At 58.6% G+C, this 24021-nt stretch overlaps 2 protein-coding genes across 9 annotated transcripts in view; one reads left to right on the top strand and one right to left on the bottom strand.

Annotated features, from left to right (window-relative positions):
- Positions 1-2149: 2149 nt before the first annotated feature.
- LOC129343014 (collagen alpha-1(III) chain-like) lies at positions 2150-3976 on the bottom strand. Its single transcript, XM_054998972.1, has one exon. It carries the CDS (start codon positions 3974-3976, stop codon positions 2150-2152), a length of 1827 nt encoding a protein of 608 aa, XP_054854947.1.
- Positions 2918-24021, top strand: part of SIPA1L3 (signal induced proliferation associated 1 like 3) — a 51414-nt gene continuing 30310 nt past the window's right edge. For 2 of the 8 annotated variants that reach the window (XM_054998764.1, XM_054998756.1), the window contains exons 1-2: positions 2919-2943; positions 5302-5429. The gene's annotated coding sequence lies outside the window, so the exon portion shown is untranslated. Of the gene's footprint in view, positions 2944-5213; positions 5430-8576; positions 8654-8707; positions 8742-9049; positions 9071-24021 lie in introns of those variants that run through there. The other 6 variants (XM_054998759.1, XM_054998760.1, XM_054998758.1 and 3 more) reach the window with 6 other exon arrangements.

Raw genomic sequence — 24021 nt, 5'->3', positions numbered from 1 at the left:
TCTGCTGCAGGAAGACGAAAATAACCTCAAAGTGGGATGGACTCTCCCAAGGGAAGTTGCAGTCATTTGCCCCCGTGCTATACAGCCCTGCAGGTCCAGAGTGCTCGAGGTGAGTTTAGCAGGAGATATTCTCAGTGTTGCTGGTGACGGTGCATGACACCCACTTGGTACTCCCTCCACCCCCGTCAAAGAAAGGGGTGCTGTCATGGAGCAGAGACCTGGGGCAGCCACTGGGCTTCGTGACCTGCCGGGGACAAGAAGGGCGCTTGCGGGTCCATTCCTCCACGCGATCCGTTGATTTTTGAGGTGGCAAAATTTCCATATCAACACAGAAGGATCTTTGCCTGGCAAAGCTGCCCAGAGACTCTCCAAAATATCCATCTGATCAGAGAAAAGCTGCGTTATGAAGCAGGAATTGTGCCTTGAGGGTTTTCTCAGAGGGATGGTTCTCCCAATCAAAAGCAATATAAATTGGGCCTTAGACACAAAATAAATCAGGGCCATTTCCGCCCGCCCCCTACACCCACATCCAGTTATTGAGTGGAATACACAGTAATGATGGACAGGTGTCCGTAAATAGGAGAAGACGTGTCTAGGGGCTATCTGATGAAAAGGTGAACATTATTCATGTGTTCTTATGCAACCAAAGTCTTCCACTTGAATATTGTCTTTATTCTTCTCATTAAGCTGTCATGCTTTTTACTTCAGTGGTAAAATCCTGCATAATCCAGGCAGTCCTCGGGATCTGGCCCATCAGTCAGGATTATTTGCAGCCTGGGTTTAGTCTCAATGGCCAAACGTCAGCCTTCTGTGATACGATTAAACCTTCTTGCAATGAAGCCCCATCAGTCTCTATGACTTCCACTGGTAATTTCTATTTGCAAACGTTGCTGTCTTGCCTGTTCAAGAACTCTCTCACATTGGTCACTATAGTTCCCCTTTTACAGATGGAGAACTGAGGCACAGAGACTCACAGTGAGTCCCAGGACTGAACTGCGTACAGAGTCCAAAAGGTGGTTTTCAGGAGCGGGTGCTGGTAAGGAGACCGTATTGCAAGGGACCCTGGGACGCAACTCTCAGATCATGTGATATTGTGCAACAACTTTATGGTATATTTATCATATACCTTACAATGAAGCGGTCTGCTCCCCTCAATATCTGTGTGATAGCTGTGCCCCTGCTTCGTCAGCTGCTTGCTAGTTCCAAGTTGAGGCTGCAGGAGACGACCCTTGTTCTGAAGCCAGTTGCTTGCGTCTGTGTGTCTCCTTGTTAATACATAGCTGCTTAGAGTTACACCAGTCTCTGCAGTATGAACCAGGTGCGTGCCCTAATCCTGCCCTACAAGTAAAAGGGTCAACCAGGAAGAGCCCACATGGCAGTCAGTGCTGATTGATGCCTTTATCTGAACTCACCTTCAGCAGGGGGTGGGGTGGGGGGCTGCAGACCGTGTTTTCCCCATCATGGTCTGCATCGCTTTAGCAACTGGCCACTGTTGCCAAGGCAACAGCAAAGGACGTAGGCGCTCCACCTGCATTTTAGGATGTCGCGATCTCCCCCTTGTAAGCTTTGCAGCTGCGAGGCAATAAATGAACGGCAGGGGGCAGCAGGCATCCCGCGGGCGCGGGGCACGAGCTTCCCGGGATCGGACCCAGCGGAGCGGGTCGAGGAGGAGCCGCTGGACGCGCCCCCCGCGCTTCCTGGGAACTGCCGCTCCGCGCCAAAGCAAGCCGGGCTGGAATTTGCGGGGAAAGCCAGGCTGGGTTTGTGCCCCGAGGGCTTTCTGCGGTGGGTTCTCAGTCGTGCTAGGAACAAGGCGTTCCCTCGTGAGAGGGCGTTCACACGGGCAGCCGGACTCCTTCGCTTCTCTTCTCAAACCGGGGAGAAGCAAGCGATTGGGTGTTTGTGCATTCAGACAACCTCCCTTTGTTTTAATCTGGCATGCAAAGCCTGCGTGTTCTTTGGATGGACACAGTTGGGGTGTACCGAAGTTAGTGTCAGATTTGGCGGAACAGCAAATGACTCCCATTTGGCTCACGTATTTACAAGTCTTGCAAAAGTGTATTAAATATTGAAGTCGTTTTTCTTTTGGGAAATGGTGGCTAATAATAAAAATATACTCAGTGTAGGGAATCTGACGCACCTTTTCAAGTTAAACTTCAAAGTAAGTTAATGGGCGCGGGGCGCGACATGAGCCTCTCTGGCGCGGCGGCCCTTCCGCGCTCACTGCCCAGCACGGAAAGTCGCAGGGGAAGGGGGCGGGAGCGCGCCCTGGACCACTGCCTGCCTCGGCCAGCACGCACGGGGGGCAGGAGGCAGGCAAAGGGGCGCCCGGCACCCGAGCCCTGCAGGACGGCTCACGGCTCTCGCCTCTCCGGGCCCGGCCGGTTCCTCCTTCCCTCCCTTCTTCCCGTCCGGGGCTGCCGTGCCCGGCGCCACCGGCTCCTCTGCTGCTGCTCCGGCCCTCCGGGCGCCTGCCGAGCCCCGGCCAGCTGCGGCGAGTCTGGGGCTGCCGCTCGCCCGGCGCCTGCGGGCTGCTTTGCCCCGGGCCTGGCTCCGGAGGCGGGTTCGGGCCCGTCCCAGCAGCCCGGAGGCGCACCCGCCGGGCTCTTTCCTCCGTCTCCTCGATGCCCCGCCTTTCTCGCCGAGACTCGCGGCGGACTGCGAACGGCCTGGGCCGGGGCGCGGCTGCACACAGCCCCGCCAGCCGGGGAGCGCCTGCGTCGCCGGTCCGGCCGGGGCTCTCGGCTAGCAGCGGCTCCGGGACCGCCCGCGGCTCGTCGCGCTCTGCACATGGCCAGAGGGCGGGGGTGGGGAGGAGCGGGCTCCGGCCCGCCAGGCCCCTCCCCTCCGCTCCCCTCTGGCCCCGCCTCCGCCAGCGCGGCTCCTCCCGGCGCGACCTGCGCGCGCACCCGGCTCCCCGCTCCTCCCGCTGCCGCGCGCCAGGTGAGTGCGGCGTGGCCGGGCGGCCGTTGGGCGCTTCCATTCCGCCGAGGGGGGGGGCGCGAGGGGGCCCCTGCTCTTGTTCCGGCTCCGCCGCCGCTGCCCCCCCTTCCCACCCCGGAGGCGGTGGGGGCGCCTGGGCGGCCGGCGGGGTGGCTGCCGGGGGGCCTTGTGGGAGTTGTAGTCCCGGCGGGGGGGGGGCGAGCGGGGCGGCGGCGGCGGCTTCGGGGCTCGGGCGGAGCTGCCGGGGCCTCTGCTCGGCCGGCGGATCCTGCGCGGAGCCCCCTCGGCCGGGCTGGCTCGGGCCCGCGGGGCGGGCCGGGGTCGCGCCGCCGTCTCGCCCCCCCCCCCCGGCCCTCTCTTGCTGTCCGCGGGCAGCGAAGCGGGGCCGCCTTCTGATCCGCGCCGGAGAGCCCCGCCGCCCGCTGCCCGCCCGGCCGGCCGGAGCTGGGCTTGGAAGCGAAGGCCACCTAGGCCGCCGCCGCCTGCGGAACTCCCGGCGAGGGGACGGGGCTCTCCGCGGGGGTGGGGGGCTGGCCTGGCCTCTCCTGCAGGCCTTGCTTGGGGCTGGAGGCCGGAGGCGGGGCCGGGTCGCCTCGCCGGTGGTTCCGCCCGGGAGATCCGCTCTGCTGGGCCGAGAGGGGTCCTGCAGGTGCCGGGGGGGGGGCTCAAGGCTCGTGCAGCGGTTGGGGGCCAAGCAGGGGGGGGGGCAAGCAGTGCGCTGAGCTGCGCCTCCCGGAAGGCAGGCTGGTCCTCCCAGGCGCCCCCCCGGTGCCCCCCCCTGTCTCTGTCTCTCGGCCCCCTCCCCGTGGGGCATACGCGGGCCTGGGGCGCCTCTCCCGAGCAGGCCGAGCCCTCCCTCCGTGGGACTGCAAGCATTGCAGCGCTTGCTCAGAGGTTGGCGGGCAGGCAGGCAGGCAGCGCTGGGCGCCCGCGGTGGAGAGCGGCAGGCCGGGCAAGGGGGCGATGGCCACAGCTGGCGGCTTGGTGCTGGCTTAGAAAGGGCTGCAGCCAGGCAGGGCCAGTTAGGCTTCATCGCCCGATGTCCAGACCCATCCATTAACCTAATGCTGAAATATTTTTAAAACATGAACTTTATTAGGACAACGGAAAGATACCCGAATCATCAACCATCTTGAGATTTATATGGTTATCAACTACTTTTAAAAGCTTTTTTGCAAAACCAATGTCAGCTAGGTTGGAGAAAATCATTGGGATGAATAATAGCTCCGAACAAGATTACTACAAATGTTGAAGCATTGTTTTTCTTTGGCGCTTCCTTTAGAACACAAGGATTGGCTGACAGAGTTTCAAAATAACTAGAAATACAAACAAGTGAAGGATGAGGACCCTGTCAGGGTGAGCCAGGTGGAGTCCTTGGTGGGCCGGTGTGGCCTGGCTTGTGTGGAGAGGCCAGTGTGGGTGGCCTTTGCTACGGTGTGGGAGCAAGCAGCCCCGGCTTGTTGCTTGCTTAAGCAATGAAGGAAGTCGCCCCAAGATATTGACCTGCTTGGCTTCAGGGAACACTTGGCAGGATTTGACCGCAGTCTACCAAGAGGTGACTGGTGTGCCCGCTGGCTCTCGATCAGCTTGTGCAATAGAGAGATGTTGGTGTCAATGGAAATGAGGGCAAAATCTGAGACCTGGGGGCAGGTGCTGCTGACTCACTGCCCTGTTGCCCAGAGACCCTGTCTCCATCAACGCAGCACATTTTCCTGTGCTCCTGTTTGAGTGGGGAGGGGCTTCTCTGAGAGCAACCTTGGAAAAACACACAGGTGCTTTGCTGTTTGGGCACCTCAGGGTGTAAGAGCTGTGGTCCCTCTTAGCTGTCACTCCTGTGCCTAAAGGTGCCGAGTCCCTTCGCGTGGGATGCCCAGGCACACAGTCCCTGTGCTTGGTGGGCAGCCGCCAGCCTGGAAGGGAGAGAAAGCCTCGGCCCACACGGGAGAGTTCTGCTTGACTTCAGGTGCCGCCAGTGACTCTCCAGGCACAGTGTTCTTCAGCAAACAGCCACTCCCTGCTGTGTTTGCCTCCTAAACATTCCTGTGGCAGGCAGGTGGGCAGCAGGAGCTGGGCAGGCTCCCGGCTGTGGCTGAGCCGGACTTCCAGCAGGACTTGGGAGAGTTACTGTTGTGCCTGGCTGTGGCCCGCCGACACACGCGGGGCGCTGGAGAAGCCCTCCGCGGAGGTCAGAAGTCTTGCCTCTGAGCGGCAGGACCAGGCTCTCTGTCACATGCCGTGAGGAGGCCAAGCAGGGCCCTTCCGCAGGGGACTCTGGCAGCCACGGAAGGCGAAAGTCTTACTCTCTGAGTGAGATTCTGGATTTACTGCAACACTCTTCTCTCTCTTTGTGTTGTTCAGCCCTAATCTAGAGAGTTGTTTGAAGCCTGGACATGGTGGATAATGGAGGTTTGATGCTACTTGGATGGGTGTTTGGGAAGTGAGTTAAAGCTGACCAGAAGACCTGCCCCATTTGCATGAACGGTACGGTAAGGAATGTCTTGATTTGTTGTGACTATCTCTGTTTGGGACAGAGCTGTCCTTTTAGTTGGCACCTGCTGTCCTTTTAGTTAAAAGAGACTAGTTTGTGACTACAACAACATGGTTAGTCTTGAAGGTTTCCTACGACTCACTGTTGTTATAATTTCACTTATGGCTGCTCTGTCGGGGCAGACAGGGAGGTGTGTGGGTCGCTGAGAAGTGAACTTGGGGAGGTGGCGGAAAGCTGGCCCTGTTGGCCGCATTCCCAAGCACTTCACGGGCTGTTTCAGCATGGATGCTTGGCCCTCGCAAATTCCGCCTTCTGTTCTTGGCAGTAATTTTGGCTTGGTGCATGTGGTAGTTCAGCTCACAGGATGTATGGTTGGTTGTGTGTGTGTGTGTGTGTGTGTGCGTAAATCTTTTTTTTAAAGATGAAATGCCAGTGAAAAGGCAGGGCTGTGCTTTTTTGTTGCTTTTCTGTGGCGGGAGGCAGACGCTGCCGTTCTCTCGAAGAGGACTTCTGCAAGCTGCTTGTCTCACGGATGCCTTCTGGTTGGTTTGGTCCTCCTTGCCCCTCTTCCTCTGAGTGGATCTGCACGTTCTGCTGCTCTGGCCTCCTGACTTGCAAGTGACCTGCAAAGGAGGGCCTCCTCATCGCCCCACCCCTTAGGAAGGCCGCACTCTGTATCCCACTCTCAGAAGTGCATGTCTGCTAGGCAGTTTGGGGGCTGTGGCCAGTTTGCTTCAGTTGGTGGCGCTGGCGGCAGCAGCAGCAGCAGCAGCAGTGTGCAGAGCATCTGTGCACGCCCCTTGCCCAGGAGGCTCAAAGGGCGGCTGGCAGCCTCCTGGAAGAGTCAGAGCCGGCAGGCTGATCCTCGGGGGGGGGGGGGGGGGGGATGTGCCAGCAGCCGCTGGGTACTGCGTCCTCATTGGGATAGGCTTGAAGCAGGCTTCCCGTTCTCCAGGGTTCTTGGCTCAAGCTGGACCGTATAACTCTGCAGAGTCCTGGAGGGACCTCATGGGGTGTAGCGGTTGGTGTGTGGGACTAGGATCTGGAAGATCCGGGTTTGAATCCCCCCCTCTGCCGTGGATGCTGTCCGGGTGACCTTGGGCCAGTCACACACCCTTGCTTCACAGCAGAGCATGGACAAGAGCTGCACAATGTATGCTGCTTTGGGAAGCCACAAAGGAAGTAAACAGACACGCCGATGAACTGCTGGCAGCCATGTTTTCAAAGGGGGAGGGGCCGGTTTTTTGCTTCTCCGCCCTTGTAGTCTCGGGTGCGCCTGGGGGCCTGTTTTGCCCCCAGAATCTCATCATCGAATTAAGTCTGCCATGCCACCTGGCCTCCATTTTAAAGGAAGGCTACAAATGGCTTACTCTCCCCTCGTGCCCTGCAACAGGTTTTCCCCCACTCCCTTCATTTTCTACTGATCATCCAGCCTCGATGAAGAGTTCTGGGGGTCTTTAAAATATGATGTCCCTCTTTCCACACGTTCAGAATGGCTTACAGTATGAGAAGGTAAAAATCACAACCAACAGGAAGATGAGGGCAACAGATGGGAGCTTGCCTGTGTAAAGGGCGCCCGCTTCCCCCTGCAGTCGCAAAGACCTGCGTGCGCACACGGTTTTCGCTTTTCAGCCCAAACGCAAGCGAGTCCACGGGCTAATCTTGTCGGTCTGTTGTCTGAGACTGTAAGGCCCCGGGATAAAGATGTCTTTGCTTAGGCATCAGCAGATAAGGCCACTGTGGCTCGGAGTGCCCTCTTGGTTGCGGTGTGGCTGTCTCTCTCAGTGCAGTTTCTTCTTCTGCCAGAAACAGTTGGGACTTGCGTGGGCCAGGCCGGGTGAAGGCAGCTCTTGATGAGGCTGGGCTGCCTCTGCCTTTGGAAATGGACGTACTTCCCAAGCACAGGCCGGCTTGGCCAGCGTCTTCCTGGCTGGATTAGGTCACAGTCTAGCAGTGTGCCTCCTCCGTCATGTATCACACCCTTGCTTGCTGGCCAAGGTCCAGAAGAGGGTTGTGTGCAGTTGTGAGAACTGACTTGCGCATGGGTTTTTCTGGCCACCCAGACGGTGTGGGATTATGTAGGGCTGGGGCTGGCAACCGAAGGCCAAATCCCTTTCTTCCCATGTCGACTTGGCAACCCGCTGGCTTGTGCCTTTCACTCCTCCTGCCTTCTTGCTGTTCAGGGCAGAGACGTCTTTGGGATTCGGGGAGAGGGGAGGGTGTGGGCCGGAGGAGCCGGGCGGAGGGAGTGTGGGAAGAGGGGGCTTGCCTGCGAGCAGAATCCTTTGCCCCCAGCCCACGAGCCATGCCTTTTCTTAGCGGGCTGGGGTGGAGGCCTCCCCCTGCCCGGGGGTCACCTCTGGGGTCCTGTGCTTCTACTCTCATAAGGACCCGATCTGGAGCCGGGCAGTTGCTGAGCCACATATCGAAGAAGGACTTCTTTGGAGAGAAAGAAGCAAGTGTTGGCTGCCTTCTTTCCGGCTGGGTGCGGGCTGGTCTGTTCCCTTGGTTCTTCTATGGCTGAATGCAGAGTTCTGGCTTGAACCTGGGACGTGCTACTCCCCCAAGGGGCATTTGCAGGGATTCCCTTGCATGGGCTGGATCACTGCTCTTTGGGGGTAGCAGTGGCTATTGGCGTGGTGCAAAATCAGTTTGAAAGAGTCTCAGTGAGTAAAAGCGAAAGTACACGCTCTCTCCCCAGCCAAGTCGCCTTTGAGCCCACCCTTCTGCTATTGGCTGAACTGTCCCGATGTCACAGACTCCCCATAACATGCTGAGGGAAGCAGGAGCTTGGGTGGGTGGGTTGGGGGCCAAAGGTGTTGCGGTGGAAGAAGCTGGATAAATGAGGCTGCCAGAAGAGGGCAGGAGGCAGCTGAAGGGAATAGATTCCCTGCAAGGGAGAGGCCCCCCAACCGGCCTGGTCAGCCCCGGCCCTGCAGAACGCCTCCCTTGTGCTGCTGCTTCGTCAGTGCCTTTTGGTGCTGCCTGCCCGTTTGCCTCCCCTCCGTGGCGTTGCTGCCTTTGTCAGATGGGAGCTCTCGAGCTGCAGCCCAGCTCGCTCCGGGGCAAATGTGCTCTTGGCCCGATTCCCAGAGGAGGCGGAGCCTGAGCCAGTGGCAGAATCCCCGCCTGCAGGCCTCTGACCCTGCTTGTTAGTCATCTTCACGAGTGGCCTAGCTCAGACTTTGGATATGAAACCATGAGCGTAGTGTTGGGAAACTGGTGAGCGTTCTTTGGTTCTGCGGCTGAGTTCTTATCGGGAAGGCAGGAGGGCAGGAGAGCAGGTCGTGTTTTTCAGGCTTCCTCGCAGGTGACTGTTCTGCCAGTTTGGCGAGGCAGGCAGGTGCAGGGTTCCCTCTTCAGCAGGAGCGGAGACCTGCTTCCGGGGAGTGCTGCTGGGCGTCTTCGTGTGGGACGCGTGCAAATGCTGAAGATCTGGGTGGCAGGGAGGCAGCTGCTCCTGGCTTCTCTGGGCACCGCCCCCTCCTGCAGCCTTACCTGCAGCTGGGCCTCGCCAGTTCCGGGCCTCTGGGAGTGCTCCAGGGTCTGAGTTCTCTGCAAGGCTAGGGGGAGTGGTATGGGCAGGAGCAAGGTTCCCTTGCAGGTGAAGCAGAATGCTTTAGGTCTTCTACCTGCCAGGTAAGCCTCCTCACCTTGCTTAGCAATGATTTGCAAGCAAGGGGGGAATCCCACCCCCTCTTCCCATGGCTCCTTTCCCAGGACTCTTTCCTCTTAGCCTATGGACAGCGATGCTATAGCACTGGGCTACAGGCAGCCTGGCTGGCTGCCCACCTTGGAAGCAGCAAGAGCGGCAGCAGACCCCCGGAGGCAAGGCCAAAGTGACAAGGTCTAATTTTAGATGCTGTTGCTTGGATGATGCTCTCTTAATGTTTCGTAGTCACACCTTGAAATATTGAACCCATTCTCCCTTGCGTGCAGTTTATGTTTCGTGGGAGAGGCCGTGAGCCTGTGGGATGGGCCTCCTTCGATGCCGTAGTTGGCACAAAGGCCTCTTGTCTTTGTACAATCTCTGTCTTGTAGGGAAGGCATCTCTCAGGGGATAGTGGCAGCAGCCGAGGCATCTGCCCCTACGGGCCTGAACCCCTTTCAAAGGATCTGCTGTTTGCCTTTCCTAGCCTTGATAAGTTTGGCTGGTTAGGGCAAGATTCCGCTTTCTCCACTGAAGGCTGCCAAGAGGGCCTGTCTCCCCAACCTTTTTACCACGTTGCCTTGACTGCGTGGCTGCAGGAAGCTCTTGAGCCGTCCTTCTGGCCCACTTTGAACTGCGTCTTCCCGGCCCTTTTCCCTTTCCCTCAGGATCCTTGATGGCTTGAAATCCACATGGTTTTGTTCCCATCCCACCTTTCTGCTTTGTTGCTCATTGTGATCTTTTTGATTTGAGAAGGTTAGCAGGTATTTCTCGCACACATGGAGCTTTTGGGGGCCTGCTTCTAAAGTTTGGCAAAAGGTGGAGGTGAGACTTGGCATGTCTGTGCCGGAGCCCCTCCGGCTTGGTTGGATGTGGCTTGCAGGGATCCGCGTTGTCCTTGGATATCTTGATGCTGCCTTTGATGTGTCTTCTCTCCATAGCGACATCTTGCGCTTGACTTTGTGGCCGGTCGGCTTCTCAGTTGCCAGCCTTGAATGCAGGTGTGGGATCCTGCTCCGGGGTGCAGCTGGGCCTCTCCAGCAGGCAGCCATCCCTATGGATTTCTCCAGGAGAGCATCTGAGGCAGGATAGGGGCTGGGAAGGACCCCTCAGACCTTGGCTGGGTTGTACACGGGAGGTACACATGGGTGCAGCACACGTGAGCCGTGGACAGGGCAAGCTCAAGGAAGGGGCAACTTTTCAGACAGCCCCCCCCCCCGGCAGAGAAGGAGCAGAGAAGGAAATCTGAGCGCGGAATAGCCCACCTGCGAAGGAGGCTGTGCTCAGTCCTCCAGCTCCCCTCCATGGGTCAAAGCAGGGCAGGTCTGCACGGAATGAGGAAGGCACTGCTCTGGATTTGTGCCAAGTTGCTACCTCTTGGAGAGCTCCAGCTTGATTTTGGACGTCGTCAGAATCTACAAGATGAGCCTTTGGGGAAGGAAACCCCTTTCCTCTCCTTTGTGTGCTGGCCACTAGTCAGCCGAGAGGTTGGGGGAGGCCACCTTACAGCGCTGAGTGGAAGGATGGTGGGGCGGTTGGCTGGCTGTCCCACCCGAGCGCTGCAATGGTGAGAGGGGCTCAGAGAGATGGAACCTGCTTCCACAAGCGGCCAGACCCCCTGCTGGTGGGGCGAGCGGTGGGAGAACGGGCGGTGTCCTGTTTGGAGGGGGGGCAGGGCCACCCCCGTGGGACCATCGCAGGCAGAGAGACCATCTCACTCCTGTGCTGCACGGAGGAGGAGGAGGAGCCGCCCGCCCGCCCGCCCGCCCGCCCGCCCGCCAGCGGCGATGAGGGCTGGGGGTGCCCCTCCTCGCAGTGGTGAGCAGGAGCTGCCTTGTGCCTGTGAGTGCAGCCCTCCGCCTCGGGTTTCCCTTTTCAGGAATGATTCACTGGCTCTTCAGTCACCTTGCAGGTCTGCTCCCCGCTTCCGTTGTCTGTATCGGTTTGGCTCTTTTGCTTGCACCTTCTGAAAACTCAGCGCTTTTTTCTCTGCTCGTGTGCTGTGTGGGTGTGAATGGCAGCTCCCTCTCAAATGATAAAAAATGGATGCCCCATCAATTTTTGATGCCCGCTCCAGTTTGCAGAGAGGATGTCTCTGGCAGGGGGTGGGAGTGTTTTCCCACTGCTTTTCATTAGCTGTTCCCTGCCTCGTGCCTTCCCTCTAGACATGAATTTGTTAAGTTGCTTCCCTTCTGTTTTCCGAGCTCTGGCTAGCTCCTAGGGGAGGGGGGGGGGAGATGGTCTGGGTGGCAACAGCTCTTGGGTCGAAGGGATCCCTGGCCTGAGAAGAGTCAGTGGTTGACTTCTGTGGCTGCCATGGCTTTTCCAGTGGCCACGTGGATGGAGGAAGGGGCAGGGGAGCTCCGGACACTCGCAGTGCAGGGGCTTCTGTAAGCGGCGGTGAGAGGCAGCACCCATGCCCCGGGTTCTTCCTCCCCCCACCCCTGCCTTGGCCACAAGAAAAAGTGCAGAGGGTGGATGAGGGGAGGGCCTGTGGCTCTGGCGCCTGCTTCTGCCCAACTCCATGCTCAATGGGCAGGCTTTGAAGCACCAGGCAGCGGTCAGGGTGGCCTGGCTTGCCCCTTGGGAGCCTTCCGTGCTGCGGAGCCCCCTTTGAAGCACTTCTGCCTGAGGGGCCACGAAATGGGCGAGGCCTTTCTCCAAGGTAAGCGGCCAGATTGAAACATCAGGGCTGTGGGGCACTTTGGAAATGTGGGTTACAGGGTCACTGACCCTCTTGCGTCCTGTTGCACTGCTGTGTTCTGAGTAAGAGCTGCTCAGCGGTGCCAGCTTCAGTGCGCCAAGGCGCTTCTGGCACCCCTGGCTACAGTTGTGCTGCCACTGAAACCTTTGGCTGCGAAAGGCCCCTTTCGCCCTAATGCTTGTTGGGTGGCCTTGGGCCAGTCTCTCTCCGCCCAGCTCCCTCGCAGTGCTGTTGTGAGGATAAGCTGTATGCCACCCTGACCTCATTGGAGGGGTGCGGGGTGCAAACTACACAGCATCTCCAGATTCTCTCTCTCTCTCTCTCTCTCTCTCTCTCTCTCTCTCTCTCTCTCTCTCTCTCTCTCTCTCTCTCTCGGGGTGCTGACATTCAGGGCTGTGGGGCAGTCCGCATTCCCGCCCATCTCCAGTGCTCTCTCTTGCCTGCCAGGGCACACCCTGGAGCTGTGCTTGGGCTTTTGGTGATGCAAGGCAAACACAAGGGGACTGGGGAAAGCCTGTTGGGGAGGCCAGGGGGGGGGCAGAGGGAAGTGCTTGGAAGCCGCTGCTGCTGCCGCAGCCTCTTCCTGTTGTCTGTTTGCCGTGGCTCAGCTTGAAAAGCCTGGAGAGCCGTAAACTTTTACCCTTTCAGCTGATCCTGGGAGCTGAATTGCAGAATCAGATTCTTGACTGCCCTCTGGTTGAGGGGTCACTTGGGCGTGAACACAGCAGCATGTTTGCATGCGTGTTTCTGAAGTGCGGGTCTCGCAATAACAGCTTTGGTGGGCAGTCCTGAGCTAACTTAAAGTCAGCCGTGGCTGCTCCTTCTGCCCTTAGACGGGGACTCTTTTGTGCGCTTGGGGGTGTCAGAAAGGGCAGGGAGAGGCTGGCCGAGGCCGAGGGGTGGCCCGTGCTGCAGGCTCAAAGGCAGGGGGGAGACCCTGAAGAGGCAGCCCCCCCTCTCCGGGCACAGAAGCCTGCCTCTAAGAGGCCTCCTAGGAGGGTTTTCGGAGCTGGCCTTTGCCCCTCGGAAACCAGGCTTGCTCGGTGGCACGGCCACTCCTGGCTTCCCCATGTTCCTTGGCATGGCTCTGCACCAGAGGGAGAGCCTCTTGGGAAGCAGCTTGCCGGGGCACGACGGGGGCATCCCTTAGCTGGGCTGGCATCAGCCTGTGCCTCTGCCTTCCTCCTGTCCCCTTTCACGTTTCCTTGACCAGCCTCTGGGAAGGGAGCGTCCCAGATGGGGAGGCGCTGGAGGGGACAAGGCAGCGGAGGAAGAAAGCCCCTTGGGATCTCCCCTCCAGCCAGCCAGCCAGCCAGCCAGCCCCGGGGGCGGGGGGTGAGGCGGAGTAGGGGCTGCCTGCTTGCCTCCCTCTGCTGAGGCCCGGGCTCTCCCTCGGCTCTTCCGGCGGCTGCTCTGCTTGTGGCTTCGGCAGCCCTCGGAGTCTTGGCTGACATGGCAAGGATGTGCCAGGGCGCCCCCCCCCCCCCGTGCACCTCTGGCTCCTGGTGTGGGAACGGTGGGTGGAAGCCCGTGTGCACATGGGGGCGGCACCAGCCATGGAACAAGCTTCTGTGCTGGGTGAGCCCAATCTGAAATACCCGCGCCTCTCTTTCCTCCTAAGCTACGTGACTCAGAGTGGCTTAGATCTTTAAAGCCAGCTCAGACCTCCCGTGCAGTGCAAATATATAGGCAGCAAGCCCCCACCCTCTGGCCTCCGCTCACGAGCTGTTTTCCGCATGGCGGAAAAGATCCGATTTGCGGAGTCTCCAAAATCTTTGCGAGGTTTGGCCCTTGCCCTTCCACCCAGAGAACATGGGCAGAGGCAGTGTAGTGGCCAGCTCTCTCTTGCCTCCCCGGGGCTGCCTGGCTCCTCTGTGCTGTGTGAATCCTCCCACCTCCCTGCCAGGCACTTGATCTGTCCCCTTCAACAGCTGTGTGGGGCGCGACTTCCCTCCCTCTCCCCCCTCCCCGCCAGAGCCCGCCTGGCTGCTGCTCCTCCCGCTGCCCAGCTCCAGAGCGTTCTGTTCCAGCTTCTTGGCTTCTGTACCAGAGAGCACGCCCCCTCCTCTGCCCCGCCGCCCTCCTCATTTCCATGAAGAACCTTGCCGGGTCTTGTGCTTGGAGTGGACGGCTTACTGACTACGGAGAGCAAAGGGGGCTGCTTTCTAGTCCCTCTGGCCTCCAGCATGGATGTGCGGGGGGGGGGGGCGGGGGCGGGTTTCTCTCATGGGGACAAGTGGGGGCGCCTCCTGGAAAGCGCAGGCTGTGCCTGGGAGGCTCAGTGAGTGGTGGCCCTGTGCCCTCTGGTGCCAGGAGCTGCCCACAAATGTCCCCCCTTCACTCCTCATTGAGAGTGCCTGAAGGTTTGGCTGAGGCCCCTCGGAGTTGGGAATATTTTGCCCAGTGGACCTGAGCGAGGGCTCCAGCCTGGAGGCTCCACCGTGGCCCACCTGCCCTGCCCTGACCAAAGCAGGGCCCTCTGTTTCTTCTGCAGGCTCCTGAGCTGTTGCTTTGTTCGTCCAGTTCCTAAATGCTTCCCTGAAAAGCAGCCCGGGCTCTCCTGCCCGCCAGCGCTGGGGCTCAGCGCCCTGCTGAAGCAGGCAAGTAGCAGCCTCCAGGCAGAGTCTGAACTCCCACTGGAGATTTCCCCCCTAAAAGCTGACGCAGAGGCCCGGCTTCAGGACAGAACTCGTCCTGACTGCCTGTGCCGTCTCTCCAGCTTCCCTCTTTCTGCATTCCAACTGTTTCTCATCTCCATCCGGAAATGTCACCAGCAGCAAGACTTGTGAGTAATTGGGATGACACATGGCGAGCTTCCTCTCCTTGCAAGGATCACGCAGGGAAGACTTGCACGGCAGAAGGCCAGGGAGGCAAATGTTACTCACAAGAAATTCTTGGGATCCGTGCCTTAGTCAGGATTGCCAATCAAGCTCATTCCCATATTGAAAGGGGATGGGGGTGGGAAACATTCTCTGCTGGAATAAAGCGCTCGTTCTTGGGCTGCCCTCGAAGGAGGGGCCACATCCAGCTTTTTGTTGACTTTGGGCTATTCCTTGACATGGAAATGGGGGCGGTGCGGGAAAGATGTCCTCTGCTGTAGACTTGGAGCTCCTCGGGGAGGAAGCAGTTGCTGATGAGGGCATCTGGCCTTGGCTGACGTTTCGCCCCTTGTCAGTGATAAAAGGAAAAATCCATGTGTTGTGTGTTCAGAGCACAGCTCCGTGGCTGGAGAGTAAGGCCTCTGTGCGCTGCTGTGTTTGCGGGTGAGGGAAGAGATCTTACCTGAACTGGAGCACTGAGGTGGCCCTGCCTGGGGCCGGCGGGAGCGTTGCCCCTGCAGCACCCCATCTTGTCTCCCTGGGCTTCCCGCCCTCCTGCACCCAGCCTGGCCCAGTTTTAGCCTGGCGACTATTCCAGACCCCACCAGAGGCTCCCTGTAGGCTCCTTTCCCATTTGGCCTCCTGAGAGCCAGTTTGGTGTCGTGGTTAAGAGCGGCAGGACTCTCATCTGGAGAGCCAGGTTTGATTCCTCACTCCTCCACTTGAAGCCAGCTGGGGGACCTTGGGTCAGTCACAGCTCTCTCAGAGCTCTCTCAGCCCCACCCACCTCACAGGGTGATTGTTGCGAGGGTAATAATGACACACTTTGTAAACCGCTCTGAGTGGGCGTTAAGTTGTCCTGAAGGGCGGGATATGCATTAAGTTTAACAGAAGCCTCCTTGCCACTGGGCCTGCCCAGTTATGGGCTTGGCAGAAGAGTCCGTTGGGATGGGGAAAGGGGATGCTTGTCACTGGAGTATGTTCAGACGTGGTGCCGCCTAGCTTTGGAGATGTGTATGGAATGAATTGCTCCTCCCTTTGTCAAATATATGTCCATGCATCAAGTTGCTCTTGTTCCTTCTACAACTTCCTCAGAATTAGCCCCCAAGAGTTCATTTTGCCAGGAGAAAATTTAGGGTGTTGAATGTGCTCTAAAATGGCACCGTTGAAATGCTCAGTGAAGTTGTCTCGGGGCGATGTGCCAGTGCTGCCCACACATCTGCTGCTCCGAAACAGCAGGGGACTATGAGCCAAGCTACAAGTGATGGCCTGACACAGGTTGGACACTTGTCAGCTTCCCTCAAGTTCTGATGGGAAATGTAGGCACATCCTGGTCTTGCAGCTGTAATGGAGAGCCAAGCTGCAAGACCAGGACGCCTACATTTCCCATCGAAACTTGAGGGACGCTGACAAGTGTCCGACCCGTGTCAGGCCGTCACGTGTAGCTGGGCTCTGAGGCTGGTCTCTCCCGCAGGGACCAGAGCGCTGCCAGGTGTATCCTTAGCCAGTTGCTGGGCTGTCCCCAGGCCGTTCTCCTCCTGCTTCTTGAGGCGGACAGAGGGCTGACCTGCTGTCTTCAGAGAGAGCCGCTGCCCCCAGTCCTGTTCAGCACTCGCACCTTGGCCCGTGGCTGTGTTGATGTGGCGCCCCAATGTGCCGAATCCTGGGCCAAGCCGTCTCTTGTCGACAGGCCAAATAACACTTGTCCAGTGCTGCTGTGCTGGTGCAAAGATCCATAGAAGTTGGGTGCTTTTAAGCCCCCAGTTTTCAGAGCAGACTCGTTGGGGGGGATTTTGGTGTTGCAGCCCAAGGACTCGGGCAGTCTGTTTCTCATGCAGGTCTCCCAGGCTTTGGGTGCTTGGGGAAGGTAGAGCAGCGTGGTTAACTTTGCAGGCATGTTTTATGGGCTCTCTTCTTCCCGGCCTGTTGCCTTTGTCTTTCCCTGACTTTTTGGCAGCGTTTGGCATCCAGGTCAGTTGTAGCTGCCGATTGGAAATCGAAATAACTTCTGCTTGTGACCTACAAGGGCAGCTGGCCGAAAGAGAGGCAGGGGCACAGGAGGGACGTTTGGGGTTCGTTTTAATGGGAGGGCGCCTGCTAGTTAGTGCCCGGGGGGGGGGTGCTGCTGCTGCCCACCGTGCTTCATGGACCCTCAGGAGCGTCTGCCTTTTCTCCATAGGGTGGCAGAAAGGGGCAGCAGGGGTGGTGGCACCGGGTGCGTGTGTGAGTCGCTGCACTTGCCCCTCTTGGGAGGAAACAACGGGGTGGGGTGTCCTCCTCCAAGGCTGCAGGCCCTGGGCAAAGTGCAGAGAGTCATGTTGCTGGGAAAGAGTGGCTGGAAGGGCTCCATGGCCGGCAGAGACTCCTGCAGCGGGCGAGCTGTGGCTGTGGCCTCCTGCCCGCCACAGGGAGCAAGCGAGCAGGAGTGATGCTTTCCTCCTCTGCAGCTTCCTCCCCGTCACCAAGCAAGCCTCTTGCCCTCTGCCAGGGCGAGGGCCATGGCTGCTCCTTTGCCCGGCATTCCTCCAGGGGAGTGGCAGGTCCAAAGTACAGGTGCCAGCAGGTCTGTTTCCAGCGAGCCTGCAGGCGTCAGCCCTCGGGAGCTGCCAGTCCGGAAGCGCTCAGGATGCCCCCCCCCCCTCCTGAGTGGGCCGGGAGCCCCTGGTCATCCTTGCCTCCTTTTTCTGGACCTCTGTGCGAGGGGGTGAGGCCAGCCCTGGGTCTCCTGTTGCCACCTGTCGAAACCCCGGGGAGATTCCCTCTGCCAGGGCGCTTCCGCCTGCACTCGCATCCAGTCTCCTGCCCTTCTTAGGCCATCTCCGCCCAAGGAGCCAGAGGCCTGCCAGGATCAGGGCTTCTGCCCAGCTGGCTTGAGTGCCATGAGGGAATGGGAGCAGCGCCCCCCCCGCCCCCCCCGAACAGGCCAAAGGAACTGCGCTCAAGAGCAGTCGGTGGAGCCGGGACAGCCCCCGCGGCTTCCCCCAGCTGTTCTGTGTAGTTGTGGGGTTGACTCTCCACTTGGATGTGACCCCGCCGGCCTGTGGGGAATGGAGCAGAAAGGGCTAGGCCATGCCTCTCTGGGGGCTGAGCACCTCTCGCTGGCTCTTTGGGAGGCCCTTTCCATGAGCCCTGGGAAATGCGCAGCCAGTCGTCTCTCCCCTGCAGCAAGCTGCTGTCTCCCCAGAGACAAAAGGGGATGGGGGGGCGCGTGCCCTCAAAGGATTGCCTCCTCTCTCCAAGGGTCCAGAAGGTTGGTCAGCTCTGCTGGCAGCCCAGATGGATTTTTGTGCAGAACTTCCCCTGTATCTGGGGGGGGGGGGTTGCATTTCTTTTGCCTGTAGGCATTATTCCCCATCCGTGTGGTGCCTGGGCAGCATCGGTGATCCCGAAATCCAAGGAGAGGCATTGCGCTTCCAGCCTGTGGTGGGTTCAGCTGTCCCTGGCTGACTCAGTTAAGAGCGGAGGGCTTATACCAGACCCAGCAGTGCTGATAGAGAAGCAAGTAAATGCAGCTGCAAAAAAGGTCTTTTCTCAACTCAGATTGACCTGGAAGATGCCCCCCCCCACTTTGATACGACCCCCTGGCTTCATGGCACAATAATGTCGAGTCTAGACTACTGCAATGCACTCTGCATCGGTCTCCCTCAAAGCTGACTTGCAGAGTCCACCTGGTGCAGAACGTTGCAGCTCGTTTACTCTCAGGAGCTAGACGGAGCAGGCCTATCACTCCCATTCTGCAGTCGCTCCATTGGGTATCCATCAGTTCCCGAGCTCAGTTCAAGGCCATGACAACCACGGTCAATGCCCTTCTACCCCTCTTGTGTGCAGCCCCCCCTCTCCCCCGCTGGCAGCTTTGCTCACCTGAACAGGGCCTGCTGCAGATCCCCCCGCCCGCCCCCCCCGGGGACGTGGGCGAAACCAGCCGGTCCCCCTGCAGGCCCTTTGCGGAACGGCCCGCCTCAGGAGGTCAGGGAAGTCCCCCCTCTCCTGGCTTTCCTCAAACGGCGCCAGACCGAGTTATTCTGGAGGGCTTCCTATTCAGATTCATAAGGAGCAGCCCCGAGAGAGGCTTTGGCAGGGACAGGGACTGTAGACTGTGCTGCTGGGTACTGTCTGCTGAGGCGGAGATGCTCCTACTGGGGAGCTTCCAGGTTGCTATACATGCCATGTAATTTAGTTCTGCTTCCAAAGTTTCTGCTGCCATTCCCTATCGTATCTTTTTCACTGGATGTGCTAATCTGTTGATCACTGTTATATTTTTGATCAGCAGAAGAGCTGTTGATCATATTGTTTTTCACTTGCACCGTGTAATCCGCCTTAGATCTCAGGGGGAAAGGCAGACTATACATGAATAAATAATAAATAATTTTAAAAAGGGGAGCTGGCGGGTGCCCATCTGGCTGGGCTTGCCTAGGAGGAGGGGGGGCTCCAGACTGGCTTCTGTGCAGGCTGTCTGAAATCTCCCTAAGCTGGGCTGGGCTGGGGGCGGGGTGCCATATGCTCTGGCCTCTGGTAGTGAAGGGCCTGGATTGGCGAGGCTCAACTGCCTGGCATGAGATGAATTCTGCACCGCCCCGGCTTCCCGTGGCTCCCGTGGCTTCTGTCCCCCCCCCCCACTCTGCCTTGAGTTGTGCAAGCCAGATGGGAACCTCTTTAAAGGAGAGCTTTGGGCTGTAGGAGAGGAAGGTGCAGCCTGTGCCATGGCTGGCTAATGTGGGGGGGCCCTGGCCCCCTGGCCTTGCCCTCTGGGGCTGTTCTGAGGAACTCAGCAAAATAAATGGCGAGAGGCCCGTCCCTGAGTTTGGCTCTGCAGCACGTGAGCTTTTGCTTTGCGCACAGCAGCTGTGGCTTGAGGATTGCATTGGAGGCAGGCAGGGGCTGGCTGCCGGGAGGGGGTTGGGAATTGCTGCAGCGGAAGAGGAGAGTGCGGAGAAGTGAAGTGAACTTAGCCGGCCTCTCTGGAAGTACCCGAGCAGCAGCAAGGGGTGCAGCAGGGGGGAGGGCAGCATCCTCTAGCTCTTGCACCTGCAGCACGGGGGGGGGGGGGCTCTGCCTGGATATGGTAATAAATCTCCAAGCAGGCCACAGGGGCAAGGGTGGCCTGCGTCTCCCCCCAGAGGGCTGGGCCTGGGCCACTCTGACATCTGCCCCCAGCCTGGCCAGGCTGCCATGGGAACAGAGGCTGTTCTCTGTCAGGGGGGTAAGTCTTTTTTTCACAGTTGCTGTTCTTCAGTAGCCTAGACGGGACCGGAGTTGCAAGCCCTGCTCCAGGTTCTGTTCCCGTGTGCACCCGAGGAAGCGCGCTCCATTCACGAAAGCTCAAGCAGGCATAAACATTGGCCTTTCAGGTGGCCCCTTCCTGGGCTTACTCCGTCTGAAAGGTAGTTGGGGTGTGTGAGTGTGTGTTTGTTTGCCCAGCCCCGGGATAGTTGGGGAGCAACAATAAAAGCCCATGCCGTACTTCCTTGTGGTTCTAGGAACATGAACGACGCTGTCCGAACTCCTGCGCCCTGGTCAGGCATCTGTGGATCTGCTAGACCCACTTGACTGAGGCCCTGGGAGGTCTGTGACCAAAACCTGTTAGCATTTTTGAAATGTTTTGGGCTGGGAGGAGGAGGGGAATTTCACAAGGCCTCCCGTCAGTGGAGTTACACCTAAGTGGTGCTTTTAGCTCCCAGCTGGAGAAAGTCTGTCTGTCTTCCTTTGGAGGGCTAAAGCCCAGCTTGCCCCCAAATCAAATTATACACACACACACACACATACACCCCCCCTTTTCTATTAGCATTTACAAAATACTGACTGCAGATCTTGGAGCCTCTTGCCTCCTTTGAGGGTCCCTCTGCTTCATCAAGTTTCTTCCACACACCTGCCCTGGTGTAAAGAAAGGAAGGTTCTCGCTTTCTGGGTTTGTAAGCAGTCTGCAGAGCTCAGCCTTGGCAGGGCAAAAGGGCACAAGAGCAAGATGAATGTGGCACAGTTACAGAGCAGAAATTTTATTTTGCTATATATGTTTTATCCAGCAATCTCAAAGCCATTTAGATTGTATTTGCATCTCCCTTTTTTCTCTGTAAATAATAAATGCTTGACAATAGGGCCGGACTGGTATTTACTTCCCTGTTTGGTGCCTGTGAGACACATGCCCCTGGCAGATGTGGCAGAGGTCCCCAGGCGCTGCAGAAGTGGAGTCCTGTGTCCGCACTATGATTGAGTCATTGATAATGGGCATGGAGCAGGGGTCACTGGGTGTGTGAGTGGGGTGGGGTAGTTGTGAATCTCCTGCATTGTGCAGGGGGTTGGACTAGATGACCCTAGAGGACTCTTCCAGCCCTGTGAATCTATGATTCTGTGATTATTAATCACTCACATTGGAAAGTGAGCCAAGGCCCCTCAGAGAGTTGATACTGGCAGGATCAGGGCCCCTCACCCCTTCACTTTTCTGCAAGAGTGAGCAGCTCTGCTCCCCCCCCCCGCCCAAGCAAGCCACCCTGCAGAGCACCCGTGCTGAGAGACAGGAGTGCCAGGAGCCAGGGGGCTTGAGCCGAGAGGCTGCCCGTCCCCCACTCCTGAGCCCCAGAGGATGCGGAGCTGACCAAAGGAAGGGGCAGCCGGCATAGAGGCCGCAGGGCAGGGCTGGCCTCTGAATCTGGCTGGCTTCCTGCTGGCGAAGGCTGGCCGAGGGGGCTTCCTCCCCTGCGTTGGCACCAGTTAACATTGCTGGGTCTGGGGACAGGTGGGCCTTGGGGGCACTTTCAGCTGAGCCTGGGAATGAAGGAAGAGGTCGCAAGTCCCTTTTGTTCCCAGATGAAGTCCGACACTCTGAGTTGCTTAGCAAGGCTGCAGCAAACAGAGCCGCCGCCGCCGGGGTGACGCTGCCAGGAACGCTGTCATCTCTGATGATCTCAGTCCTGTGCTTCCCTCCTGCGCGCCGGCGGCCACCCCGTTGACGCTGTTTTCCAGACTGCCTGCGCGGGAGGGCTCTTTGCCATGGGAACAGAGGGCCTGGGGCTCCCCCTTGGCCCCTCTCTTGCCGATGGCTCTGGGAAGGCTGCGCAAACTGCAGGGGGGTTCTCTTCAGGCGCACACGGCCAGTTGTATTGGAGATGTCCCCATGGCAGGGTTTTGTCTCTGTGGTCTGGCAAGGCCCCGGAATGGCCTGGAGCAGTGGGCAGGGAGCGGGAGGGATGTTTCCTGCATGAATGGCCTGGGAACAGGCCCCCAAAGTAGGTCAACCGAGCGAGCGGAGCCCCTCAGCATGCTGCCTGGACTAGCCCTTGGAATCAAGCCCCTAGAGGTCCCCCGTGTGCACGGGGAAGGTGGCTGCCAGGCGCTTGCCTTCCCCAAGCAGGCTCCACTCAGTGTCCACCGCCTGGCCTGTAATGCTGCAGCCTGGCTATATGTGCTGCTGCCCGTGCCCAGCCTGGCATCTTCAGGAGCCAGCTTGGCAAGAGGAGACGGTGTGAGCCAGCCAGCTGGGAGCCAAAGCTGGTTTGGCAGAAATGGCCATTTGCTGACATATCGGAGCAAACCCTTCGAACACTCTGGCTTTAGAAGTTTTCAGTGACGGAAATGGGCCCCGTGTGACCAACAACATGTATTCTCTCATGTGCATGCGGGAGTCAGAGGTAACCAAAGGACATGTTGGAACAAATGCTGGTTATCTTGAAGGTGGTACCGGGCTTTCGTTTTATTCTGCTACCATAGCGGAATAAATGGCTGCCTCTCTGGAATTCTGGGTGGCAGTCAGTGCTTGGCATGCAGCCAAGCGGCAAAGAAGCCGAGGCACCAAAGGGCAGCCTGAGCTCTGACAGGAGGACAAGGGTCAGCGTGCAGCTAAAGGAAAGGCCCCGGCACCTCGGAAGCCGGAGGGGCCCTGGCTGCACTTTTGGTCTGCACAGCTTCACGGGGGCCCCTGATTCTTTGGGCGGGGGGGGGGGAAGGGGTCTCCTTGCAGCGGCAGCTGCTGTTCTTGCAAATCATGTTTGGTTTCGCTGGAGCCAGCTGTGGAGGAGGGCGGGCTTGTGTTTCCAGGGTCATCCCTAGCAAGCCGCATAACAGAAGGAGCACGATTCTTGCTGTGACAGATGTTGTTTACAAACACACAGACACACCCTCACGCTCTCCAGATCTGGGCTTGGGCAGCTGCAGAGGCTGTTCGGAGCGAGGACCAAAGTGCCAGAGAGCTGATCCAGCTCCTACTGGCTTCTTTTTGATGGAACTGCAACCTGTGGTGGAGTGGGAGTGCATATGCACGCGCTGGGATTGGGGCCCTGGCCTAAGATGACAGGCGAGCGTTCTGTAGGGAAACAGCGCAGGGGGTGGGGTTAAGAAGTAGAAACCCCCCCCCCCTCCCGCAGTGACATAGGCCTGATCTGGAACACACACACACACACACACACACCACAGCTGCTTTTATATCCTGATCCCAGCACGGCAAGTGGCTCAGCTTCCGCCAGAGACTGGGGTTTGGGCTCCATTTTCCAGACACGCAGGAGCAGCAGCTCGCCTGCCTGCTTTCCTCTCCAGGCACTCGGGGTTTGGGTAGGAGGGGAGGGGAGTTTTCCCTTTGATGTTGTGCCCCCCCCCATATAATACAGGCTGAATTTGCACTTGCCTAGGCAGGATTGGGGGCAGTGAAGCTGGCCAAGGTTTCCAGGCACTTTTGGCAGGCCTCGGAGTTGACACCCTGCTGGGCACATTACTGCCTCCTGGAAGCCACGGGGGGGGGGGGGCGCTTGGCTGAGTCAGGTGGGCACTGGTGGGTGAAGGTGAGTTTTTAGCCCTTGGGATGGTGTGCAGACCCCTCTCATGGATGCAGGGGAGGGGGAGCTGCTCCCTCAAGAGGGCTTGGTGTTCTGGACCCTGGCCCATTCAGGAACAATAAGCCATTCATAAGTGGCCAGGGGAGGGGGGGCTTGGACTTCAGGCAGCCCAGGGCTGAAGGCTCAAAGCACCACTGCCACCCCCCACCCACCCGGGCCACATGGTCAATAGCAACTATGCCGCTTGTGCCAATGTGCCACTGTAGAATGGAGCTGGCCTCCCAGGTGGGAGAAGCCCTTGTTTGTGCCCCTGCCCGTCTGCTGCCCTGGGGGCCTTTCCCGATCGCCAGATCTTGTATTTGCTTAACAGAGTCATGATGTCAGCCTTTTCTCCAGAGAGCAGCGACCTCCTGCAGGTCACGACAGCACTGGCACTAAAGAGCGAGGCTGCTGCCTAGTGGGCAGAGCTGCTTTCTGTTGCAGTTCAGCCAGTTCTGCCCTAGGGAAACCTGGAGGCTTTTCTTCGGGGAGGGTGCAGTGGCTGTGAAGAGGAGTGGGAGGTGGTGTGGCTCCTTGGCTGGGCCTGTACCCTAGGGGCCTGGCGGATGGCGGCTGCTTTGAGGCATCTGTGATTATTATTATAATAATAACATTCGATG

The sequence above is a fragment of the Eublepharis macularius genome, chromosome 15 (assembly GCF_028583425.1).
Source record: "Eublepharis macularius isolate TG4126 chromosome 15, MPM_Emac_v1.0, whole genome shotgun sequence".
NCBI classification, from domain to species: Eukaryota; Metazoa; Chordata; class Lepidosauria; order Squamata; family Eublepharidae; genus Eublepharis; species Eublepharis macularius.
The sequence above is the reverse complement of the archived record's forward strand: the minus strand, read 5'-3'. Positions and strand labels throughout refer to the sequence as shown.

Coding starts and splice junctions, on each gene's coding strand:
- LOC129343014 (XM_054998972.1), bottom strand. CDS start 3,976: ATGAAGCCTAACTGGCCCTGCCTGGCTGCAGCCCTTTCTAAGCCAGCA.